The sequence below is a fragment of the Chlorocebus sabaeus genome, chromosome 17 (assembly GCF_047675955.1).
Source record: "Chlorocebus sabaeus isolate Y175 chromosome 17, mChlSab1.0.hap1, whole genome shotgun sequence".
NCBI lineage: Eukaryota > Metazoa > Chordata > Mammalia > Primates > Cercopithecidae > Chlorocebus > Chlorocebus sabaeus.
In genome coordinates, this window is record NC_132920.1 from 42,458,479 (window position 1) to 42,481,138 (window position 22,660).

At 48.6% G+C, this 22,660-nt stretch overlaps 1 protein-coding gene across 24 annotated transcripts in view; it reads right to left on the reverse strand.

Moving 5' to 3' along the window:
* Positions 1-22,660, reverse strand: part of TRERF1 (transcriptional regulating factor 1) — a 227,221-nt gene that overhangs the window by 26,074 nt on the left and 178,487 nt on the right. For 16 of the 24 annotated variants that reach the window (XM_073005981.1, XM_007972565.3, XM_038006093.2 and 13 more), the window contains 9 exons: positions 16,521-18,214; positions 14,136-14,182; positions 13,090-13,240; positions 11,652-11,960; positions 7,997-8,378; positions 6,781-6,847; positions 5,618-5,757; positions 5,383-5,486; positions 3,209-3,284 (listed from right to left, as the gene is read on the reverse strand). In XM_073005981.1, coding sequence (XP_072862082.1) covers positions 3,209-3,284; positions 5,383-5,486; positions 5,618-5,757; positions 6,781-6,847; positions 7,997-8,378; positions 11,652-11,960; positions 13,090-13,240; positions 14,136-14,182; positions 16,521-17,957 — 2,713 coding nt within the window. In that variant the 5' untranslated portion in view covers positions 17,958-18,214. The remainder of the gene's footprint in view (positions 1-3,208; positions 3,285-5,382; positions 5,487-5,617; positions 5,758-6,780; positions 6,848-7,996; positions 8,379-11,651; positions 11,961-13,089; positions 13,241-14,135; positions 14,183-16,520; positions 18,215-22,660) is intronic. The other 8 variants (XM_073005985.1, XM_007972567.3, XM_073005986.1 and 5 more) reach the window with 3 other exon arrangements.

Below are 22,660 nucleotides of genomic sequence, written 5' to 3' on the forward strand. Positions count from 1 at the left end.
GAATCACAACCAGGCTTCCTCTCCACCCTGACTCCCCCATGCTTGGCCCTTCCCAACCCAAGTGCTAATTGGGAACCACTGCACACAACTGCTAACCACACATGGGTGGGAGGGTGCTGAGAGCAACAGAGGGCTGGACTGTGCATCGTGGTGTGGGTTGAGCGCCAGGAGCCACCGCAACAGAACCTTCCTCTGAGGATCCTGTACAGGGTTCATGTGGCCTTGGCAAGCAGCTTTGGGCGAGTTGCCCACCACATCAGTCCTTCCCCTATAGCACATCTCTCCTGGGTCCCAGCACTAGTCACTTCTTCCTTTTCTTAATGAATGACTTGGAATGGGTGGGAAAGGGAAGATAATGAGTAAAGTAAAGAAGTGATTTTCATAGGCCTGTGTCTTTGTCTTTCTCCCCAAACTTACAGCCTCCCTCCCTGACATGGACAGGCTCAGGCAGGCTTGGGAAACCTGAACTCCCTCTCCAGATAACTAGGAGCCTGGAGAGAAAATTTGGGGCTGGGACTCAGGATGGGTGACACTGGCCACAGCCACAGAGTCAGGAGCCAAAGGAGATCCAGAAGATAGGGTCCCAGCAAGGTGGCAATTAAGCCAACAGGCAGTCACTACTGGGGAGCAACCCAACAGGGCTCAGCACAAAGGCCAAAGCAGAATGTGGCCATAGAGATGGGATTCGCTGACACCTAGGAAGCAAATGAGGGGGTTCAGCAGTGGGGGAAGGAGGTGGTGGCTGGGGCATGTGATGGGGAAGACTCTGCTGCCTCCCCTGTGGCTTAGAAGGAAACTGTTAAGGAGATTGTTTTGGGTCAGACTTTAGAGACCAGTGACCTCTGCCCTTTTTGCTCATACTTCTAGAAAATTCTCTGGGTCCCAGTCCATCATCACTTCCCAGAGAAGGCAAGTGACTGGCAAACATAGACGAGTACACTTCTCTTGGAGACGTCAACCCTTCACAGCTTAGCTCTACCTCTTTTGCCTCCAAGGATTGAAATGATTGCAGAAAACAGCAGAGTCCTTCCTGGTCTGCCAGCTGGGGAAGGGGGCAAGGGACAGGCAAGGAATTAGCTAGAATCCCCTAACCTCAAGAGATCAATTAATTGTTGCAGAGTTTAGGGCCTTTTTGTTTCAAAGTTTTTGGTAACATTTTAGTGTTTTTATTTTGTTTTGACTGGGGTGTGTGGTGTTCCTAGTACACAGCTTTCTGACCTTTTTAATGTCATGATACACATAAAATACTTGTTTGGTACACTTGGAAAAACCAGAGGAGAACTGTATCCCAGATGAAGCTGCTCACAGCTGGCGCTAACCAGCCCAGAGGCTCCGGTGACCCCAGCCACTCTGAGGGCTGAGGGCAGCAGCACCTCACAGCACATGGTTGGGAAACTCCTTTTAGCCAATCCACTGGCCCACCATCATGCAAAGAAGCTTGAGACAGGCTCCAGGAGGCTGGACAGCCTCTCAGGGTTCAATGGGCAGCAGATGATGCTGGAAATTAAGAGAGAGGACTGAACTGTTTCCATGGCAGATTAGGGGGAACTCCTAAATCTTTCTACCCACACTTGGGACAGACACCAAGCAGGAAATGATGGAGACAACATTAAGAAGCTGGCTCCTTTAGGCCACCGGAGAAGCGATGAATTTCTTATTCCATATATCTACTCTGTACTGGCCTAGTTCCAGGAGTGACCTACACGCAGACATCTTGGGCTTACTGTCCTCAGAAGAAGGGCTTTGAGGTCTACCTTGTGATGACAGGTAGGAAGGCTCGTTCATGAAAGAGGAGGAGCACAGTAGGTGAGGCAAATATTGGTGGAGAAAGCAAGCTAGTATTTGTACAGAAGCCCTCACTGGGCTGCCCGGACCAAAGACTGGAAAAGGTATAGCTAGGTCCCCAAGCCCACATATTTGGCACCTGCCTAGGCAGGGTCTGCCCAGAGCACCAAAAAAACCCTCAAGTGATTAAAAATCAAGAGGCACTGAAAATTCAGCCCCCTCCAAAATAAAGAACCAGTGTAGCTTCGCGGAGACCCCCAGAAGGAACAGTTAGTACATGGAAATGAAAATGTTGACCTCAGTGTCACTGGTCACTTCTTAGGCTCTCCAACCTATTTCCTTCACTCTTCACAATTCTCAGTCCATTTCAGTCTTGAAGGTGTCTTCTACTTCCCTCTTTTTGTGGTATTGTCATTAATTCACATACAAAACCCTGCGTGTATGAAGTCTTTCCTGTCAGTGTGATCTATTATTTAATAACTGCCTCCTCCTCAGAGCTTCTGAGCTGTACAACATGGGACTCTGTCCATGTCTGTCATAGTCACTGATGCATGTCAGTGTTTAGCAAGTCCCTTGTACACAGTAAGTGTTCAAAAAATAATTGTTGGATAAATGAGTAATAAATGCTATTAGGATGTGCCAGGCATTGGGCTACATATACCATCTCTAATCTCACAAAAACACTATAAGGGATGGAATACAAGTCTCATTTTACAGGTGAGAAAACCAAGGCTGCAGAAGACCATGGTACTTGGCCAAGGGGTACAGTAGAATCTGAACCCATGGCTACTGATTTCCAAAACCAGGGGGCTGCTGATTGTACCTTCTGTGGCTCTCTCTGGTCTCATGCACTAGTCTCCTTGCCACATGTGCAGGCACTGGCCACTATCACCCAGGTCTTGGCACACCCACAAGGGGCAGGAGCTTACGCCAACAGACAAAATGCCAACAGTGCCAAAGCAACAGACATAGCTCTGCCTTAGGAGACCTTGAGATCACAAGTGGTGATTAGGACAGAACCAGTGTTATCTTTTTTTTTTTTTTTTTTTTTGAGACGGAGTCTCGCTCTGTCGCCCAGGCTGGAGTGCAGTGGCCGGATCTCAGCTCACTGCAAGCTCCGCCTCCCGGGTTCACGCCATTCTCCTGCCTCAGCCTCCCGATAGCCGGGACTACAGGCGCCCGCCACCTCGCCCGGCTAGTTTTTTGTATTTTTTAGTAGAGACGGGGTTTCACTGTGTTAGCCAGGATGGTCGCGATCTCCTGACCTCGTGATCCACCCGTCTCGGCCTCCCAAAGTGCTGGGATTACAGGCTTGAGCCACTGCGCCCGGCCAGTGTTATCTATTACCAGAAAGTGACACAACCAAACATGCAAGCAACCCACTGTCAGGAGGCAACAGGGCACAGGGCTCCTGGCAACCTACCGGCATAGTGGTAATTTGCTAAAGGATGACATTTTAACCTGACTGGCTTCCGCAGCAGCAGCATTTCCAGAGCAACCTGCAGACCCGGGGGAGAGAAAAGTCAAGAGTCAGTAATAGGTCTGTGTGTCTTACGGAGACCAGCCACTCAAAGGGGAAATGGAGTTAGCACTGTGGAGGCCAGGGGTGGGGGCACTGGAAGGAAACCCAGAGGGAGACTACCCTAACTAGGGTTTCATGTCTGTTCAGCAGCCAGTAAGACTCTCATTCTAACACCCTCCCCATCCATGCCTGAAGCCAGTTGTTCATGTCACAGGAAAACAGAAAGACCTGACTCTTCCTTGGTAAAATCCCACCAGCCCCAGAGATGAGTGGGGCCTCCTCTGACTGGAGGCTGAGTCTTTGGGCAAGGGTTCCGAGGAAATGAGTGGGTGATCTGTAACTGTTTTACAGAAAAATCATGTTTCATTACAGCTGAACATAAACAGCTGCATCAGTAACAACTGTACTATGTACACACCATCCGTCCAGAGAGCCTAGCTAAATAAACTGTTTCAAATCAGCCTTCTTCAGCCTCAGTAGCTTTTTAAAAGATGCCACAGGCAGAGTTGAACAGCAGATAGGTTCCGGGCAGAGCAGGGCCTAGAATCTTGCTACTCCAAGTGTGGTCCATAGAACAGGAGTACCTCCCTCACCTGGGAGCTAGTCAGAAAGGCAGAGCTGGGCCCTACTCCCAAGCCTCTGAATCACAATCTGTATTTTTAACTAGATTCCCCAGGTGATGTATACGCACATTAAAAGTTTGAGAAGTGCTGCTCTGCCACACTGATCTGAAAGTCTTAAGGACAGTTCTCCAGCATTCTAGGAAATACTTGAAGGGTATCATAGTATTGGGACATTTACTTTCACATTTTCATAAAATCAAAATGCAGGAAGCTAGATCTACTACCATGTATTTATATAAAGGGGAAACAGAGGTTAGTGATTGAGTGATCTGGTCAGAAGTCCAGGTTGAGGCTGGGTGCGGTGGCCCACGCCTGTAATCCCAGCACTTTGGGAGACCAAGGTGGGAGGATCACCCGAGGTCAGGAGTTCGAGACCAGCCTGGTCAACATGATGAAACCCCATCTCTACTAAAAATACAAAAACTAACCAGGCATGGTGGCATGCACCAGTAATCCCAGCTACTAGCAAGGCTGAGAAAGAATCGTTTGAAGCCGGGAGGCAGAGGTTGTGGTGAGCTGAGATCGTGCCACTGCACTCCAGCCTGGGTGTTAGAGCGAGACTCCACCTTTAAAAAAAGGCCGGGCGCAGTGGCTCACACCTGTAATCCCAGCACTCTGGGAGGCCGAGGTGGGTGGATCACCTGAGGTCAGGAGTTCGAGACCAGACTCAACATGGAGAAACCCCCGTCTCTACTAAAAATACAAAATTAGCCGGGCGTGGTGGTGCATGCCTGTAATCCCAGCTACTCGGGAGGCTGAGGCAGGAGAATTGCTTGAACCTGGGAGGTGGAGGTTGTGGTGAGCCGAGATCGTGCCATTGCACTCCAGCCTGGGCAACAAGAGTGAAACTCTGTCTCAAAAAAAAAAAAAAAAAAGGAGTCCAGGTTGAGCAGGTCAACCGTTAGCTCTGATTTTGGGAAGACAGCACTAAGGCCTGGGTTTGGGAACATCTGCAGAACTGTGTTAAAAGTGGAAGAATGGAACCAGTTGGTGAACAGTAAACACTTCATTTTGGTTAGATGAGAAAAGAGTTCTATAAACATCAAACTTTGGCTGATTTCCATAGCAGGGAAGAAGAATCAGCAGAGTACGACAGGCTATTTTAGACCAACTTCTGCTTCAGTAAAGCCTTCTACCTCCATCACTGGAGAGACTCAGTTTTCTGAAGTGAAATACAAGACGAGGAAAAGAAATTCTAATGTCCTAGGACAGATATACCCACAGTTCTAACTTTAGGAACAGATGTGGAAACAGAAGTCCAGTTGGAGATTTTTTTCTATAGGCTTTAACATCCTGACTTACTCACTGAGGGAAGGAATAGGGAGGCATGCTGATTGGTCATCACACGCTGATTGGCCATTACAAATTGGTTGTATGGTACATAAGACAATATTGAAACTTGAGAAAATATTCTTCAGGAATTTGTAAAGCCTCTTTTTCATGGTTCCTTACCATTACATCACCTTTGGCCTCAAACAGAGAGTGCAAAGCAAATTCAGAATTGGTCCCTCCACCTGGCAATGCACTGGAACAGCACAAATGCAGAAGATTCTCCACTGTTGGGAATAAGGAGAAGCCAGTGCATCAGAGAGAGCTAAGTGTAATGGAAAACACACCAATCCCAGAGCCAGTGATCCCAGTGAGAGAATCAAACCTCTCCCACCCAGCTCTTCCCATAGGCCAATACCTCTTTGCTGGAGGTCATGGTTTTCTAGTTCTGGCCAGGGCTTCCATACCAGTGTGGCCTTGTGTGTGTCCTGGGCCAGGGCAGAGATATCTTGGAGTTCAGGGATTTCTGCTTGGAATCTCAAGCCAATGTTGATGCGTCTTTAAATGACAAGAAGAAAAACAACAATGTGGTCTTCAAGTTGATGGCTCAGGCCAAGGGCAACTGTCAGGAACTTGAAAAAGAAGGAAACTAGTTCTTTCTACAAGAATGCAGGGGCATTTCCTTAGAGTGTGACCCTAAGATTCCACACATGGCTTTTTTGCTGGGATAAGGAACAGCTTTAAGATTAGGGAGAAATATTTTAGGAGCAAGGGGGCAGTTGGCCTGGGGCTTTTATGGCTCCCCGTAATTGGGAGAGGGAGGGTGATTAATTCCAAGAGAACAGTTTCCCAGAGCATGGCCAATGGTGCCATTTAACCACACAAAAAAGGGGACAAATACAAAGCATTCATTTCATTTTTTTGTCTCTTTCAGATCACTTTCACAGACATTATCCCATCCGAACCTCACAGAGATCTGCAACGTAAGCAAGCTGCAATAATTACTCTCATTTGACGAGTCCACTAAAGCCTAGAAAGGTTAACTGGATCAAGATCAAATTACAAAATGGTGTTGGAACTCAGGTGTTCTGATTCCTGACTCAATCTACTCATCACTCTACCACCTGGCCTCTTTTCTGTGCCTATCCATGAAGATAACCACCTTTGCCTCTCCTAATACCACCCACTGCCTATGCAAAATTAAAGTACTTAACAAGCCCATTTGGAGGACGGGCCAAGAATCAGGGAGGGGGAAGTGAGGACATTCAGAAGGTGCCTCTTAAAGAATGAGGGAGATGCCTGTATCACGGGATGAGAAAGCACTGCCTGTGGAGCCAGACACAGGGACGCTAGGCTCTCTGAATACAGGGCTTCATGCTTTGATCATGTATCTAGTCTTTGGCAAAGGCCTTAAAATACTGGCAACCATTGTGTAGGGAAACAACAGTACTCAAGAAATAACCACAATCCTACAATTTCTACAACTGCTCTCTCAGTGTAATCCTCTGACTACACAAGTATTAACTACACTTCTCAAGAAGCTGAAGCTTCTGTTCGAAAGAGTAATTGACTTTTCCTTACGGTTCAACATCTACAGTCTGCTCTCCAGGCCCTGGGGTGACCGTCACGTTGCTGCCATCGATGCTGTCTAAAACACAAAAATCAGAGGTCAACAGGGAAGGAATGTTGAAAAAGACTAAAGCAAATGAGCAGTTACCTAACCAGCCATAACAGAGCTCCTCTCCTACCCAACTCCTGCCAGAGTTACCCCTGACAGTTTCCAGGGAGCTGGGTGGAGTATGGTGCTAAATAACTTAGGGTTACCCATTGCTCACACAGGGTGAGGAGAAGCCAGCTGTCCCACAATGGTCTGCTAAGCGGTACGATTTCTATGCAATTATTCTTTCTTCAGAAAGAGAGTCTATCCTCTCTATGCTTGATTTTCATAAAGCATGCTAAAATGTCAAGGCTTGATCTTGCATGTAATACCTAATCTTATTTGTACATCTACTGAGTACATTTTCTTTCTTTCTTTCTTTTTTTTTTTTTTTTGAGATGTCTGGCTTCTTTGTCCAGGCGGGAGTACCCTGGTGCGATATTGGCTCACTGCAGCCTCCGCTTCTCAGGTTCAAGAGATTCTCCTGCCTTAGCCTCCTGAGTAGCTGGAACTACAGGTGCCTGCCACCACATCCCGTTTTTTTTTTTTTTTGAGACGGAGTTTTGCTCTCGTCCCCCAGGCTAAAGCGCAGTAGCTTGATCTCCGCTCACTGCAACCTCTGCCTCCCAGATTTAAGCGATTCTCCTGCCTCAGCTTCCCAAGTAGCTAGGATTACAGGCGCGCGCCACCATTCCTGGCTAATTTTTGTATTTTTAGTAGAGACGGGGTTTCACCATGTTGGCTAGGCTGGTGTCCAACTCCCGGCCTCAAGTGATCCACCCACTTTGGCCTCCAAAAGCATTGGGATCACAGGCGTGAATCACCGCGCCCGGCCTCATTTTTTTCTCTCTTGCATGATCATTGCTGGCAGTCTTAGAAAGTAGGTGAACATTTCAACTGTTTCCTTATCCCAGAGACTGTAGTGATCAGTTTATGCATCTGTCTCCCAATTAGACTGCGATTCCCTTGAGGATAAGGGCTATGTATTCCAAGTCTTTCTTAACACCCAGCAGTGTGTGCTACATATAGTCAATACTCCGCAAAAGTCTGTGGGATAAATGGTAAAGCTAAAGAAAACGAGGTCTCCCAGGACTCTACCCAGCACCCAGAGCCCAGGAGGACGCTAAAGGGGTGACTCACTGGAGCGACACAGCAGCACCCGTGGCGTGGGCGTCAGGGGCGTCAGGGGCAGCTGCGGGTGGGCGCCAGGGCCGTGGCCGGAGATGACATTGCTGAAGAGCCCCGAGCCCTGGCGCACCGGGCTCAGCATGGGTGGGGGCGTGTAAGGGGGCAGCTCGTGGGTGGGGTCCAGGAGCAGGTGATCCCCGAGGACGCGCGGGGAGCGCAGCTGGCTCTGGTACAGGGTGGCGCCAGAGTAGGAGGCGGCGGGGTTCGGGTTGTAGGAGGGCGGCGGCGGGATGAAGAGTGGTTCCGGCCGGTGCCGGAACTTTTTCTTCTCCTGCACGGTCTTGAGGGGCTCCTCGGCTTTGGGCACGCTGGGCTGATGCTTCCTGGGGATTTCCTAAAACGGGAACAACGATCTGATTCGAATACTTCAGCTTCCCCCGCAGGCCATTTCCCCAGGTTCGGGGAAGAGGGCCTTCTACCGTCTAAGCAGAGAGCCCTTCTGCTTGACCACCCCACCCCCACGCCCCCACACTGACTACATCCATTTCAGGGAAAGCGAGTTCTGGTTGCTAGACTCAGGAGAAAACTAAGGTTTTGGAAGAAATCCCCAATTTCTGAAAGAGCTGGGGGTGGTAGGAATAGTGGGTGGGCAAGAAATAATAAATTCAAATTCTTTATTGCTTATCACTACATTCCCATCTGTTTGAGTAGAATCCAGCTGAGTGGGCTCTTTAATTCCCCCACTGCTCCCCAGGGACGGACATCAGGAACAGATACCACATGTTCCGAGAAGGGGACTGAATAATCTCTTCAGGGAAGCTGGGACCGAGACCTGTGAGGCAGGAAGTGGGGGTTCAAGCCTAGCCAAGGTTCCCAAGGCCAGCGACCCACACCAGGCTCTCCTGGGTCACTTTCAGCATGGGGGAGCACCCTCGATGACCTCTAAGGGCCCTTCTATGTGCTCACCTAAAAACGGCTCTGGTTAACCTCCCCCGTCACCACCCTCACTATTGCTCCCAGAACTCGTAGCTTATTTGTAGCAAACTCTTCTCTGAGGTTGGCTTCCTGTCAGGAGAGTTAGTTTATTTTAATGGCAGCGGAACCAAGCATAGTCTGGAAGGAGGATCTGCCACATGGATACATATATACTAATAAGTAAACATAGGCACGTAAACAGATGAGCAGGGCATGCCAAAGCCAAACAGAAACAGACTCGGGTTGGGTGGTAGCATCAGCCCAGAAAAGTCGAGAGCTGGGTGTGGCTGCAGAGGCGGTGTGGTTGGGAGGGGCCACGGGGATACCTGAGGGAAGGTTCTGGGCAGTCTGGGGTGCCCTCTCAGGCCCTGCAGGCCAGGGGCCAGTCACAGCTGCAGGTCCTGGAGACTCCTGAGCCCAGGGTGGCGCCTGGGTAGGAAGCAGCAGGGGGTGATGGGAAGGGCTGACCACGGTCATGTGACCTGCTCCATGGGCTCCTCTGCTCTGGACTCCTCTCTCTCCAGAGCTTCAGGCTCTGCCCCCTTACGTTTCTCCCTCAGCTTCTCTGCCTTCCATGGTGCCATCCTGGCCTCTAGGAGGGGAGTCTAGGGAGGCAGAGAGTGGGGAAAGGAGGAGCGGGCAGAGGGTCCCAGGCTCCCGGCTCCAGAGTGAGGTTCCTAACCCCCGTCCCCACCCCGGCTCACCCCCAGGGGGCCCTCCTTAGGCCAGCGCGCTCAACTGCCTCCTCTCTCCACCAGAGGGCTCCTCAGCGCCTGAGGCTGAGGCGAGAGAGGGGCTGGGGAGAATGGGGGAAGGAGACTTGTGCCCCTCACAAGGGGAGCAGCCCGAAGATACAGCCTGTTCCCGGGTAACAGATAAAGTCATCCAAGAACATGCAGACCTCATAGGATCTCAACACGGCACTGCAATCCAGACCTCTGATCACAGGGCCAGGGGTCCCTTTTGGGCTCCTTCTCCTTCAGCTTCTTGTCCTGTTACTCCAGCTCTAAACCTGGATTTTCCAATCCTCCAGGCAAGGCTCTGAGCCACTGGGCCAGAGAAGCCACCCAGGATGTCAAGTCTGGTTGTCAATTGAGAGGAAGCACTTACAGTGTTCCATCTCACCAGGCTATTTGGACACTTTGGGGGTGAGGCCAACAACTGAAAACTTTAAAAAGCTGCCCACAGAGAAGGCTGAGAACCACTGATGAGTCCAACCCCACCAAGGTCAGGGGAGAGGGCTCCTTCCTGGCTGTTTTAATTGCTTTACATCAAGTGCCAGGGCCTTGTTCACATGTATTCAGTCTCACCTACACGCTTCCACTTCAGCCTATCGCCCCCACCAACGAGGTCTCTCTCACCCTTCCATTAAGCCAAGGTCATCCCTTCCTTCAAAACCCTGCTCAGAACTCTAATGATGATCTCCTGAGCAAACTCCCTTGCCCCTCCCCAGTCCCTAATGACTTTGGCTACCCTGGTGTGTTCTCATCCAGTCACACCTGAGGCATCCATTTCTTGTCTGCCCCTGTCTTTCTCTTACCATCTTGAATGGGTAGGTGGGTGGGGTGTGTGCCTGGGACTCTGACCCCCATGTGACTATGAACCCTTAATTCAGAGTTCCCCAAGGGAACTGTTTCCCCAAGGAGACACTGTTTCTCCCACCAAATCAGGAACTTCCCTGGGCAAAGAGGGAGCTTGGATGTGTCATTTCATCTCTGCCTGTTGCTGACCCCTAAGCCCTGACAGCTTATGAGAATCTTCCCCTCAGTTCTCCATCAGTTTCTTTTCTTTTGAGGACTTGATGTTACATAGATAACCATAAAGGCTTTTTTTCTGGACTTTTCTAGTTCTTTTCATTATCCTCTCTCCCTCTATCCTGGCCCAGCCTACCCTTATGCCTCCTGGATTCTCAGCAGCTGCCTATTCCTAAGGACAAATATGACCCAACACGCCACTTTGTGGGGAGGGGGTAGGTTTGATATTCCCAACCACACAGGTCACAAATTCCCTAGGGGCCGAGAGAGAGACAGAGAGAGAGACAGACAGAGAGACAAACCCTTCCCAGAGCCAAGTTAAGCTGTTTGAGTGAAGCACTTAGAATTAGAGAAAGGAGAACAGTGAGTGAGAAAAACAAATCTCTTTGCTTTCCTGAGATTAGGCTCTCAGTGGAACTACTTTGGGAACTTTAACGAATTAGGTTTTCCAGGGTATTTAAGCAGACAAAATATTAAGCATCTGGTAAGGCTGATTGTCAGAATGGATGCCAGGGCTATTGCCTGGAAGCCTGCTGCGACAGTGTTTACCTCTTTGGTTGTGGATTTGGGAGATCTGGAGATCCTGGGGAAGGGGCCAGGGCCTGGGGCAACAGCTGCTTACTTTCTGGGATAGAGTACTTTCATATTTCAATAATGGCTATGATTGTCCCAGTGATTCCCAGCTGAATGATCATCTCTGTTTAAACCTGGGAACACTTTTGGGTCTCTCAGAATCTAACCCAGGCCATTAGTCTGGCATTTAATGGGCAGCAGGCAGTGTGAACAAGGATGGGGTTCCCAATGTGGCCATGGGGGTTCAGCCCCGAGAGACCAAGCCATGTCTGAGCTCAGGTCATTGACTCTGGAAGGGCTGCCCCATCTCCAAGAAAGCAAAGGGAAGTCCCCACCCAGGCAGGTGGGGCAGAGCAGCAACTCACAGCAGGCGTGCGGGGGGCAGCCCCTTGGGGTGAGTGTGGGGGGGAGAGGGTCATCCTCACGAGCACAGGCATCTCGTCGTCCGACATCGAGCTGGCTGGCTTGTCTCTGGCGGAGGGGGCGGCAACGGTGCTGTTGGTGAACCCCTGAGAGCTGGGCTTGGGCGGGAGAAGCTTGACAGGGACAGACACGGGCATGACCATAGGCGTGAGGCTTTCTGCCTCGGGAGGGAGCTGTGGCGGCGGCGGAGGCGGAGGCGGAGGCGGCAGTGGCGGCTGGGGCTGAGGCGGCAGGACCTTCTCTCCTTCCTCCTACACAGACAATAAAGGCTTTGATCCTGGGCTGAGAGCAGCTCTCACAAGGGGGATGCACTTTGCTTTTCCTGAAAGGCTCCAGGACATCAGGTATGGGTGATAGAGAACCACTGCAGGGTGATTTCCTTCCTGCAATCCTGAGTCCCTTGGCTGGAGTGATGCCAGCTGATGGTAGAGGCGGCCATGGACTCCATTTTCTACAGTTAAAAAATCTTGACCATGCATTACTTGTATATTAAACTATTTTTTAAAAATTGTGTCAGCTTTTAAAGAAAAGGACATGGACTTGTAATCAGTCCAAAAAAAGGTATGATCTTGTGTAGGAGTTTCTAATTCTATGGGCCTTAGTTTACTCATTTGTCAAAATGGAAATAGGCATTCCATCCTATATTTTATTCAGGTCAGGAAACCACACTGGAGATACAAAACATGTACTTTTAACAAGTAAAGACAAAAGCTTTTTTAAAAAACATAATCTGGCATGGCCAGGAGATGGAGTGATCTGGGTAATCAAAAATTCTGATCAACAGAGATTTAATCCCATAGATTTAAATTCAGAGTAACAATATTAAAAGAATTCTGAGAAAACTTTTTGATTTTAATCTAACTCTAAAATTTGTGGATAGTTTACTATCTGGATATCCTACCCGGATAATCCAGAGGGTATTTAAGGATCTTTGGATGTTGAGCCAAACACCACTGCATCAGTAAACAGAAAATTCTGGCTGAGAACCTGATGATTATATTAGCTTTCTCTCGCCATTGACCACTAATCTGGAAGGCCACAGTGGGCCTGGTCTTGGGTGTGTCAAGCAGCAGAAGTTTAAAAATAATATTGCATTTACATATTTTCCTTTGCTGTCTTCTCTAGGAGGCAGAGAGAGGCTGGGATGGCCTAAAAGGCTTTCTAGAGCCTCTGTTTTTGACCCTTACTCATCATAAAGCTGGGGAAGTGGGGCTGCTTGACCTGGCTGGCTCCCAGCGTCAAAGCCTAAGCATTCCTGTCAAGGGAGGGCTGTGCCTCGCCAGGTCCCGCATGGGGCTCACATCACTCTCTGTCTGATGGCAGCAAAGCAAAGCAAGCAGCACACGGCCTAGAAAGGACCGGGAACTGGCTCCTGCTAACCTGTTTGAGGTTGGGGGAGGCCCTCATTCCCCCATGGGACCGCATGTGGCCGTTCAGGGCAGGCAGGTTCTTGAACTCCTTCAGGCAGATGGAGCATGTCAGCTTGTTCTTGGCATCAAACTGCTCCCCAAACACTCCTTTGGGTTGGCCACTGCTCAAGGGTAGAGCCAAGTGGAGAGGACACATACATTGAGGAAGGGGAAACAGTGACTTGCTACAAGACCTCATACCCACCACAAACCCATATCATTCATCCAATGATCCCATTGTCCATGGCACCACTTGTATCAGCCCAATGCCCTTTAGAGAACAAAGTCCAATTTACAGATGAAAAGCTGAGGCTCAGAATGGGAAAAGTCCTTCTCAAACTCATGCAAGAATTGAACAAAACGTCCTTCTTCACGTCAGGACTTCTGGCAATGGATCTTGACTTGGGAAAAATAGCTTATTACCCTTCAAGGGTCGGCCTGAGCCCAGCTCTTCCAAAAGCCTCCCCGCTTAGAGACACTTGTGCAAGTTCCTGGGGCAGCCTCTGTATTGCACACTTTAGCAGTTTATCAGGTTTGGCTAAATCTTTATTGACCATGCCCATGAGATGAGGAAGCCAGCCTGTACTGTTCACTGCTGCATTCTCAAAGCCTAGCTCTGTGCTTGGCACACAGTAGATACTCAATAAATACTGAATGAATGCACAGTGGACAGAACATGGGCTTTGCAGTCAATCCCAGCACTGTTACTTGATGTGTAACCTCAAGCTCTTTGAGCCTCAGTTTTCTCATTTGTAAAGTAACAATCATACTAGCTAACAATTATTGAGTGCTTACTGAGTATAGGCACATCATCATCATACCCACTCTCACGGGTTACTTTACTACACACAATGCCTAGTGCTTAGCACATAGTATGCACTCAAACACAGCAGCTGCTATTATTATTTCTACACACTTCTTTGAGGAATGACATGGAATTTAGAAATGAATCATGAGAGACACCCCAGAAAATCCTCCCAGTCTCCCAAAATACCAACAAGGCTCCACTCATCCTACCTTGACTCAGGGGACCCTGGCTGGGCTCTCCCATCAGGTAGGTGCATCTAATTTTGAGCCAAACAGGACACCGAAAAAAAGAAGAGAAAAAAATGTGTTCTGAAGGGAGAAGTCCTCGAGCAGTGGGAACATCAGGTACTCTTCCAGGACTCTTTCTGCCATCTGCCTTGTGCTGACCCCATTCATGTCCACTCATGCCCTCGCTCTTCTGCATTTGACATCTGTCCCTGAATTGCTCCTTGACTTGGGACCACCGCCCCCACTCCTGGAGCTGCTGCCAGCCACAACAAGCCCACCAGGATGCAACCGCCCACCGTGTTCTTTCCTTTTCTCCCAGGGCACCCACTCTGTGCACAGATAGGCTCCATTCCCATAAAGGACACAGAAGAGAGTTGGAAGACACAGCACTATACCAGGAGACCTCCTGATGGAATTCCTCCCCCTTTTTTTTTTTTTGAGACAGGGTCTTGCTCTGTCACCCAGGCTGTAGTGCAGTAGCATGATCATGGCTCACTGCAGCCTCTACCACCTGGGCTTAAGCAATCCTCCTGCCTCAGCCTCCCAAGTAGCTGGGACTACAGGTGTGCGCCACAACACCCAGCTAAATTTTTGATTTTTTGTAGAGGCAAGGTCTTGCTCTGTTGCTTAGGCTGGTTTTGAACTCCTGGGCTCAAGCGATCCTCCTGTATTGGCCTTCCAAAGTGCTTGGATTATAGGTGTGAGCCACCATACCCGGCCCTGGAATTCTTCTTAAAAAGCCTTAGCCAAATCATCTAAATCATCTCATTCCTATATTTACAAAGGCTCTCAGTTACTACTGTTTCTGAGCCCCAGACAAAGCAAACTCAAGGGGAAGTTCATCTCTGGCCTTCAACCTCCATCAGAACCTTCTCTCTACCCAACCAGTTCCCATTTGGGGTCGCCTTCTCCTCAGACATGGCTGTCATCTGACTGCAGCACTTGGAATAAGCCACGGCATGAAAAGTGCCCAGCACATAGTAGGCTGTTTTCTGGTCAAATACTTTTGGGAACTAATCAAGGGTTAATCATGGTGCATAGGCTGAACCGGCTTGCAGACATGTTTGTTTGGCTAGACTGTTTTTTAAAAATCCTTAATGAGAATGCTATGGGATGGGGTATCTGCTCTCTAGTCCCCAGTCACCACCACTCCCTAATGTCTCATACCAGACAGTTTTGCTTATTTACTTTCCCAGCCTGGATCATGTGGGCAGCTAAGGTTTTCATCTCCGCAATCACACATAGTGTGTGGGAGACTCACGATGCATTACCATATTAAAGACCACAAAAAGTCCTGCAGTACAGCAACCTGTTTCACTTTGGGAGGCTATAGCAGGAGGATTGTCTGAGGCCAGGAGTTCAAGAGCAGCCTGGGCAACATAGGGAGACCTGTCTCTACAAAACAAAACCAAACCAAAGAAAGTACCCAGGCATGGTGGCATGCACCTGTAGTCCTAGCTATGTGGGAGGATCATTTGAGCCCAGGAGTTCAAGGCTGCAGTGAGCTATGATTGCATCACTGCGCTCCAGCCTGGGTGACAGAGCAAGACCCTGTCTCTAAAAAGAAAAACAGGCTGGGCACAGTGGCTCACGCCTGTAATTCCAGCACTTTGAGAGGGTGAGGCAGGCGCATCACGAGGTCAGGAGTTCGAGACCAGCCTGACCAACATGGTGAAACCCTGTCTCTACTAAAAATATAAAAACTTACCAGGTGTGGTGATGCGCACCTGGAATTCAAGCTACTTGGGAGGCTGAGGCAGGAGAATTGCTTGAACCCAGGAGGCGGAGGTTGCAGTGAGCCAAGATTGTGCCATTGCACTCCAACCTGGGTAACAGGGCGAGACTCCGTCTCAAAAAAAAAAAAAAAAAAAAAAAACCCCTAGTTTATCCAGAGAACCCACTGTTTCCCTAGCAATATCCATTAAGCACTGTGGAACGACTGTTCTGAGCAATATACTTTGAGAAATGCTGTCATAACGTGGTCTCCCTTCCAAAGGGGGACCAATGTCACAGAGCATATCCTGAGCACACAGATCCAAGGGAACTGAGACACCACCACTGTGTGGTCCCCTGGCACCCTACTCAAGGTCTTGACCATTACATGAATCATTTAGGGCATGATATGGTACTCTGGCCATCTCCTTAGTAGATTATAAGCTCCATGGCCAAAGGACTTAACAGAGATTGATTTTGTATTCCAAGTGCTTGGCACAGACAGTGTGTGACACATGTAGGTTAATGTTTGGGGAATGAATAAAGAACAAAAGGGTTGAGGAGGCTTGGAGAAAGGATTGAGCACTGCAGACTCAGCCCTGGCTGACCCTGTAGCACACTGGGTATAGAGAGAAACTTCCAGTGGGAGAATACCTGGGGCCACATGGCACTAGGAGACAGCTGCTGATGCTGAGGCCCCATGTTGTTGAGGTGGATCCCACTGGGGGATAGGAGGGGGCGATGGGGGAGGGCGCTGCTGACCCGGGTCAGATCCGAGCTCGCTGGGTCTCCCATTCCTGCGTCAGGAGGCCCCAGGTCCCCATGGGAGCTCAGCATGGCCTGGGCCTGTCTGTCGCTAGAGTAGGTCTTCAGCTGACTGTCCTCACGCTGCTGGTGCTGGGGCAGGTGGCTCTGCTGGTAGAGGGGGTGGCTGTAGGGCTGCTGGGGCTCCTGGTAGTAGTACTGGGACATGGAGCCCAGGGGAATCAGCTGGACAGTGTGTGCCTGCTCTGGGGTATACTGGTGAGGGTCCCTGTGATAAGAAGGGGGCTGCAGGTGCATCTGTTGCTGCTGCTGCTCTTGCAAGTGCTGCATCATGGGTTGGGGCTGATAATACTGAGGTATCTGCATTGAACCCTGCCGCTGCTGCAGCTGTAGCTGCTGCTGCTGCGGCGGCGGTGGCGGCGGCTGTGGTTGTGATGGGCGAATTTGTTGCGGCTGCGTCTGTATTTCTTGCATGGAGATACGCTGTTGCCCGGCTTGCTGCTGTTGCTGCGGTGGGTAATACTGGTGCTGCTGCATCTGTTGCATGTGCTGTGACAGCATCTGTGGGGCCTGCAGTGGCTGTCCTCCCTGCACTGGCACCTGAGCCAGTGGCTGCTGGTAGTCATAATACAGGTGCCCTTGGGTAGGGTGCTGCCCGACCTGAAGGGCTGGTTTGGACAGCCCACCAGTGAAACCAGGGTGAGGCTGCTGGGACACCTGCTGGTAGCGGGAAGGGATAGCCGGTGCTGGGGGCTCCATGGGCTTCTGAGATAGCAGCTGGCGGAGGGCACTGTCAGGGGCTCCATCCATCACTGCTGACTGAGTGTGCAGCACCTGGGCCATATTGTTGACCTGAATTCGCAGGTTTTGGTTGGCAAACACCTGGGTGAAAGAGTCCAGCTTGTGTAAGACACCGCTGGTAAGCTTCTGGGTCCGGATCTCGCTGGCCTGGGAGTAGGTATATTGGTAGCCATCAGTGGGCTCAGCCTGGGCCGGTGCCCCCCACATCATGTTTGAGTTGGCCAGGTTTCCACGTAGCTGGACATGGTTTCCAGGCCCTGCATGACTTCCCCACCCTCCCTGCCTCGAGGTATCCATTTGGCCAAGGTTTTTGGAGCCAACAGGTAAGCCCAGACCATCCCGCGTTTCTTGAGGGAAGTGGGGGGAGATGGGCGAGGCCTGAGGGGCATCCATTCCGCCCCCTGTTACTGCATTCCCATAGTTGTGGTTCAGCCCGCTGTGGACGCCAAGTGGTGGCTGTTGGTAGAAAAGGTTCTCACTACCGTGGGCCACATGGTTGGTCTTGTACAGTTGCTGGTCACCCATGCTGTCTGCCTTGGTTGTGAAAGTCCAGCCACAAAACCATAAAAAAGGTAAATAAAACAAACCCAAAAGGACTGAAACCCTGAGACGCTGAGAGAAAGTGTCGGCACTACTCCACGGCTGACATGTCTGTGAACGTGGCTGGAGCCAGGTGTTCCTGTTGGCCTGTACCACTCATGTGCAGGGCGGGGGGTTTCACATCCTCTCCCTGGCTGAGGTACGGACCACACAGCACTGCGGTGAGGAGACCGTGCTCACACCTGCAAGGCAAGAGGCAAAACACAGGAAAGGATTTATTTGGATGTTTTGTGATGAGCAACTGATATCTACCATGACCAGTGATAAAAATAAATATATAATCCCAGCTACCTGGGAGGCTGAGACATGAGGTTCGTTTGAGACCAGCCTGGGCAACATAGGGAGATCCCGTCTCAAAAGTGTTTTTAAATTAGCTGGGCGTGGTGGCATGCGCCTGTAGTCCCAGCTGCTCAGGAGGCTGAGGAAGGAGGATCACTTGGGACCAGAAGTTTAAGGCTGCACTGAGTTACGACTGCACCACTGCACTGTAGCTTAGATGACAGAGTGAAACCCTATCTCTAAAATATATACATACATATATATATATATGAAATAGGAGACTCAATTAGAAATAGCCAGTGTCATGCACTGCACTCTACACCCTTTCCACTGAGTCCGCAGATCTTAATTCTCACATGAGATGCAAACTCTTACTTTCGAGCCATTGTTCAATGGCTCAGTAGTTCATTGATTTGTTAATTCATTGTTTTGTTCATTGATTAATTCATCCATTCTTCTGAGACCCTGCTATTGAAAGCCCAACACTATTCTAGGACCTGTGGGAAATATAAAGAGGTTTAAGATATGCATTAATCAAGTTATCTGTTCAACATATATTTATTAGACACCTATTAACTGCTAAGGCACAATGCTGAGAAATGACTAAGACATGGGCCTGCTCTCAAGCATGTAGTTAGAAAAGGTGATGAGCTGCATGAATAATTACAAAGGGGAAAAAGATACATGTAATCAAAAGGTAAAAATAAGAGAAGCAGGGCATGATGGCATGCACCTCTACCCCCACCTATCAGGAGACTGAGGTGAGGATTGCTTGAGCTAAGGAGTTCAAGACTAGCCTGGACAACATAGTAAGCAAGACCTCATCTCTTTTTTTTTTTTTTGAGATGGAGTCTCGCTCTGTTGCCCAGGCTGGAGGGCAATGGTGCGATCTTGGCTCACTGCAACCTCCGCCTCCTGAGTTCAAGCGATTCTCCTGCCTCAGCCTCCCGAGTTGCTGGGACTACAGGTGCCTGCCACCACACCCAACTAATTTTTGTATTTTCAGTAAAGACGGGGTTTCACCATGTTGGCCAGGATGGTCTCGATCTCCTGACCTCATGATCCGCCTGTCTCTACCAAAAATACAAAAATTATCTGGGTGTGGTAGCAGGCACTTGTAAACCCAGCTACTTGGGAGGCTGAGGCAGGAGATTCGCTTGAACCCGGGAGGCAGAGGTTGCAGTGAGCCGAGATTGTGCCACTGCACTCTAGCCTCAGTGACAAGAGCAAAACTCCATCTCAAAAAAAAAAAAAAAAAAAAAAAAAAGGTTCAATTCCTAGACCCTCAACTTCTACAGAAATTCTTTCTAGAACTCATGGGTGGCAGAGGTACAAGCTGTCCTTTTAGGCCTTCTCTTTCCTAATCACCCTCCTTTACAAAAAGAAGGGCAAACTTCTTATGTACTGCATCAGGAAGAATGAAAAATGGAAACATAATAAATGCTGATCCTTGTCTCATGCTGGCAATAACTAATATTCTTCCATGGTTAATGAAATTGAAAATATAGCTTAGCACCAGCAATGTTTTATTTCTAGACCTGGGTGGGAACTGCATGGTCATTCTCACCCTGCTGTAATTCAAGCTATACACTATGACCTGGTCATATACATAAAGGTGTATATGCTGTATGTCAATTTAAAAAAGTTTATTTTAAAAAGTCACCCCCCCAACAAAGTTACCCAGTACCACCATTTCATTTAGAGATGCATTTTCAATATAATTTAACTATTTATGTTTACTATTTATCAAAATTAGTAACACATTTAATGTTGTTTTGATCAACTGTGTACTATTAATAATTGTGATAACTCAAGCCAGAAGAACATTTTAATACTTAGATCTTTTGATTTTAGGAAATTAAAAGAGTTTCAACTTTCTACAAAATTGTTACAGAAAAATATGGTAAGGAAACAAGTGAAAAAGTTCCAAGCATAAAAATATATTACACATATCACATTAGGATAAAATTCCACAGAGCAAGTGAAATGAAAATACAATTTCCAGAAGAAAAAGGAACACTGACTATTAAAGAGGGTGTTCATGCATTTTAAAAATGGATGACGGGAGGTATTAAATTGCTATGGTGTTTAGATTCCACTGGATAAATTTAAAACAGTGATGTAATAGTTTTGCTTAAAAATATCAATGTTTACAACATACTGGAAATTATATCTTCAGCAAATGTATGATAAAAAAATGTGGGTGTAAACTTAAAACTGTATGAAGGGGCAAAGAGTTTTAAAAGATTCTTTTAGGGAGGATTTTAAACAGAAAAGTTTGAAGACCCTGCAGTCGTCCCCCTCTACCTGTGAGCGAGCTGAGTTGGTCTGTCCCTTTCTGAATTACGAGAGAAAGAGACGGAAAACTTCAGATGAAGGGTTGCATTTGGTGGAGGGAAGGGTGGAGGAAGGCCAGCCGTGGGTGGAAGGGGAGGCTGGCCAAGGATGGCTGCAGCAGTGAAAGGATGCTGGGCATGAGGATGCTGAGCTTCAGAGGCAAGGAGACTAATGAACCTCGCTGCTCAAACGGTGTTCCAGGTCACCTGGGAGCTGGCTAGAAATGCAGAATCTCAGGCTGCAGTTGAGATCTATTGAGTCAGAATCTGTATTTTATTGAGATGATCCCCACCCCCAAGTAAGTCATGTGCACATTAAAATTGGAGAAGCACTGAATTAGCAGACTCTCGCTGCAGCCAGGTGAGGCATAACTAAGACCAGAATTCAGAAGACAGTGAGCAGGGAGCGAGGGAGGAATAAGAGAAACATTCCCTGTCTTGCCAGTGGGAAGCCACTCTCCTTCCTTGAAACACTCTGGCCCTCTGGGGCTTAGGACCCAGTCTGAGACACCCACTCCTTTCCTCACACATATTCTCTCCTTTGACAGCCTCATCTACCACCCATCCTTTCTGACCCCTTATTGATTTTAAGCAATATCATGACTGCCCCCAGCTCAGATGGTCTGAGATCCTGATCAGCTCCCTACTCTACGTCACCACGTCCACATTCAAAGGCAATTCAACATCATCTCTCCCAAACTGGATGCTGTTTTCAAGGAGCTCTTTCCTTGAACCTGCCATGCTCTCTTCCACTGCAGGGCCTTTGTACATGATGCCCCCTCACCATTTGGAGAGCTCTTCCCCTCCTCCCCAACACGGTATCCTTCAGATCTCAGCTCAAATTACACAATCTCAGAAAGTTGACTCTGACCCCAATCCCCAAGTCTACATCAGATTCCTTTCTTATATGTTATCATAAAACCATATTCCTTTCCTTTAGACTACTCTCCTCCGCTTGTAATTGTACATCCACCAGTGCAATTATTTCATTAATGGATCTTTCTCTATTAGAGCAGGAACCAGGTCTATTTTTACCTAGGAGTCTCTTCCTCAAACCTACCATAATGCCCAGCACATTGCAGGACTCCAATAAGGATTTGCTGAAGGAAGGGCAGCATTTATTGAATGAATAGATCAACAAATGAGAAAAAATTAGAAAACAATGATCAAATATCCCAGTGAGCTGAGACAGGCAGAAAGAGATACTCAGTATAGATCAAGAAGTTCTTAAGTTCTCATGAAGAATAGTCAGATTGCACCTTGATCCTGATAGACAAATAGGGCTTACAGAGGTGGAGAGGACCAGGAAGGGTATTCTGGACAGGGAACAGCATGAACAAAGGCATGGAGTCAGGTTCAGGAGTTCACGCTGGGACATCATGTCCTTGTCCAGAACTCACCAATGATCAGGCTAAATTTGTAAGAAAGGGATAAGTTGTAGTGGGCCTTAAAGTGACATCCGACAGTATTATCCTTTGGGCATTAGGCCTGGCTATTTCAGAATGCTCTACCAGGCTTAAACCTCTCCACTCAACCTTCCTTAAAAGGCTTACACAAAGTCACCACACCCAGAAAGAACTACTTGTTGAAACTCACCCAACTTTGAGCACTATTGATGTCATGTCTCTCTCCTGTGGCCCTGTGGGTAGAATGGAAGCTAGATAATTGAACTTCTGTTGACATGTTTGCTTTGTTAAGTCTTCCCAAACTGCTAGGAAAAGGGATTACTTCCCATTCTCAGTTGCAGGAAGCTATTTTTTATTTGTTGACATTTCCAGAACTGGAATGTAGTTTATTTAGAAGCACAGAACCTTAGATGGAACCCTAGGTGGGTTCCCAAAGTGTGGTTCTTGGGCTAGCAGCCCCAGCATCACCTGGGAAATAATAAATACTAATTCTTAGGCCCCATCCAGACCCCCTAAATCAGAAACAGACTGGGGCTCAGCAGTCTGTGTTGTAATGAGCCCTCTTGGTGAGTCCGATGCACACTCAAGTTGAAGACCACTGCCCCAG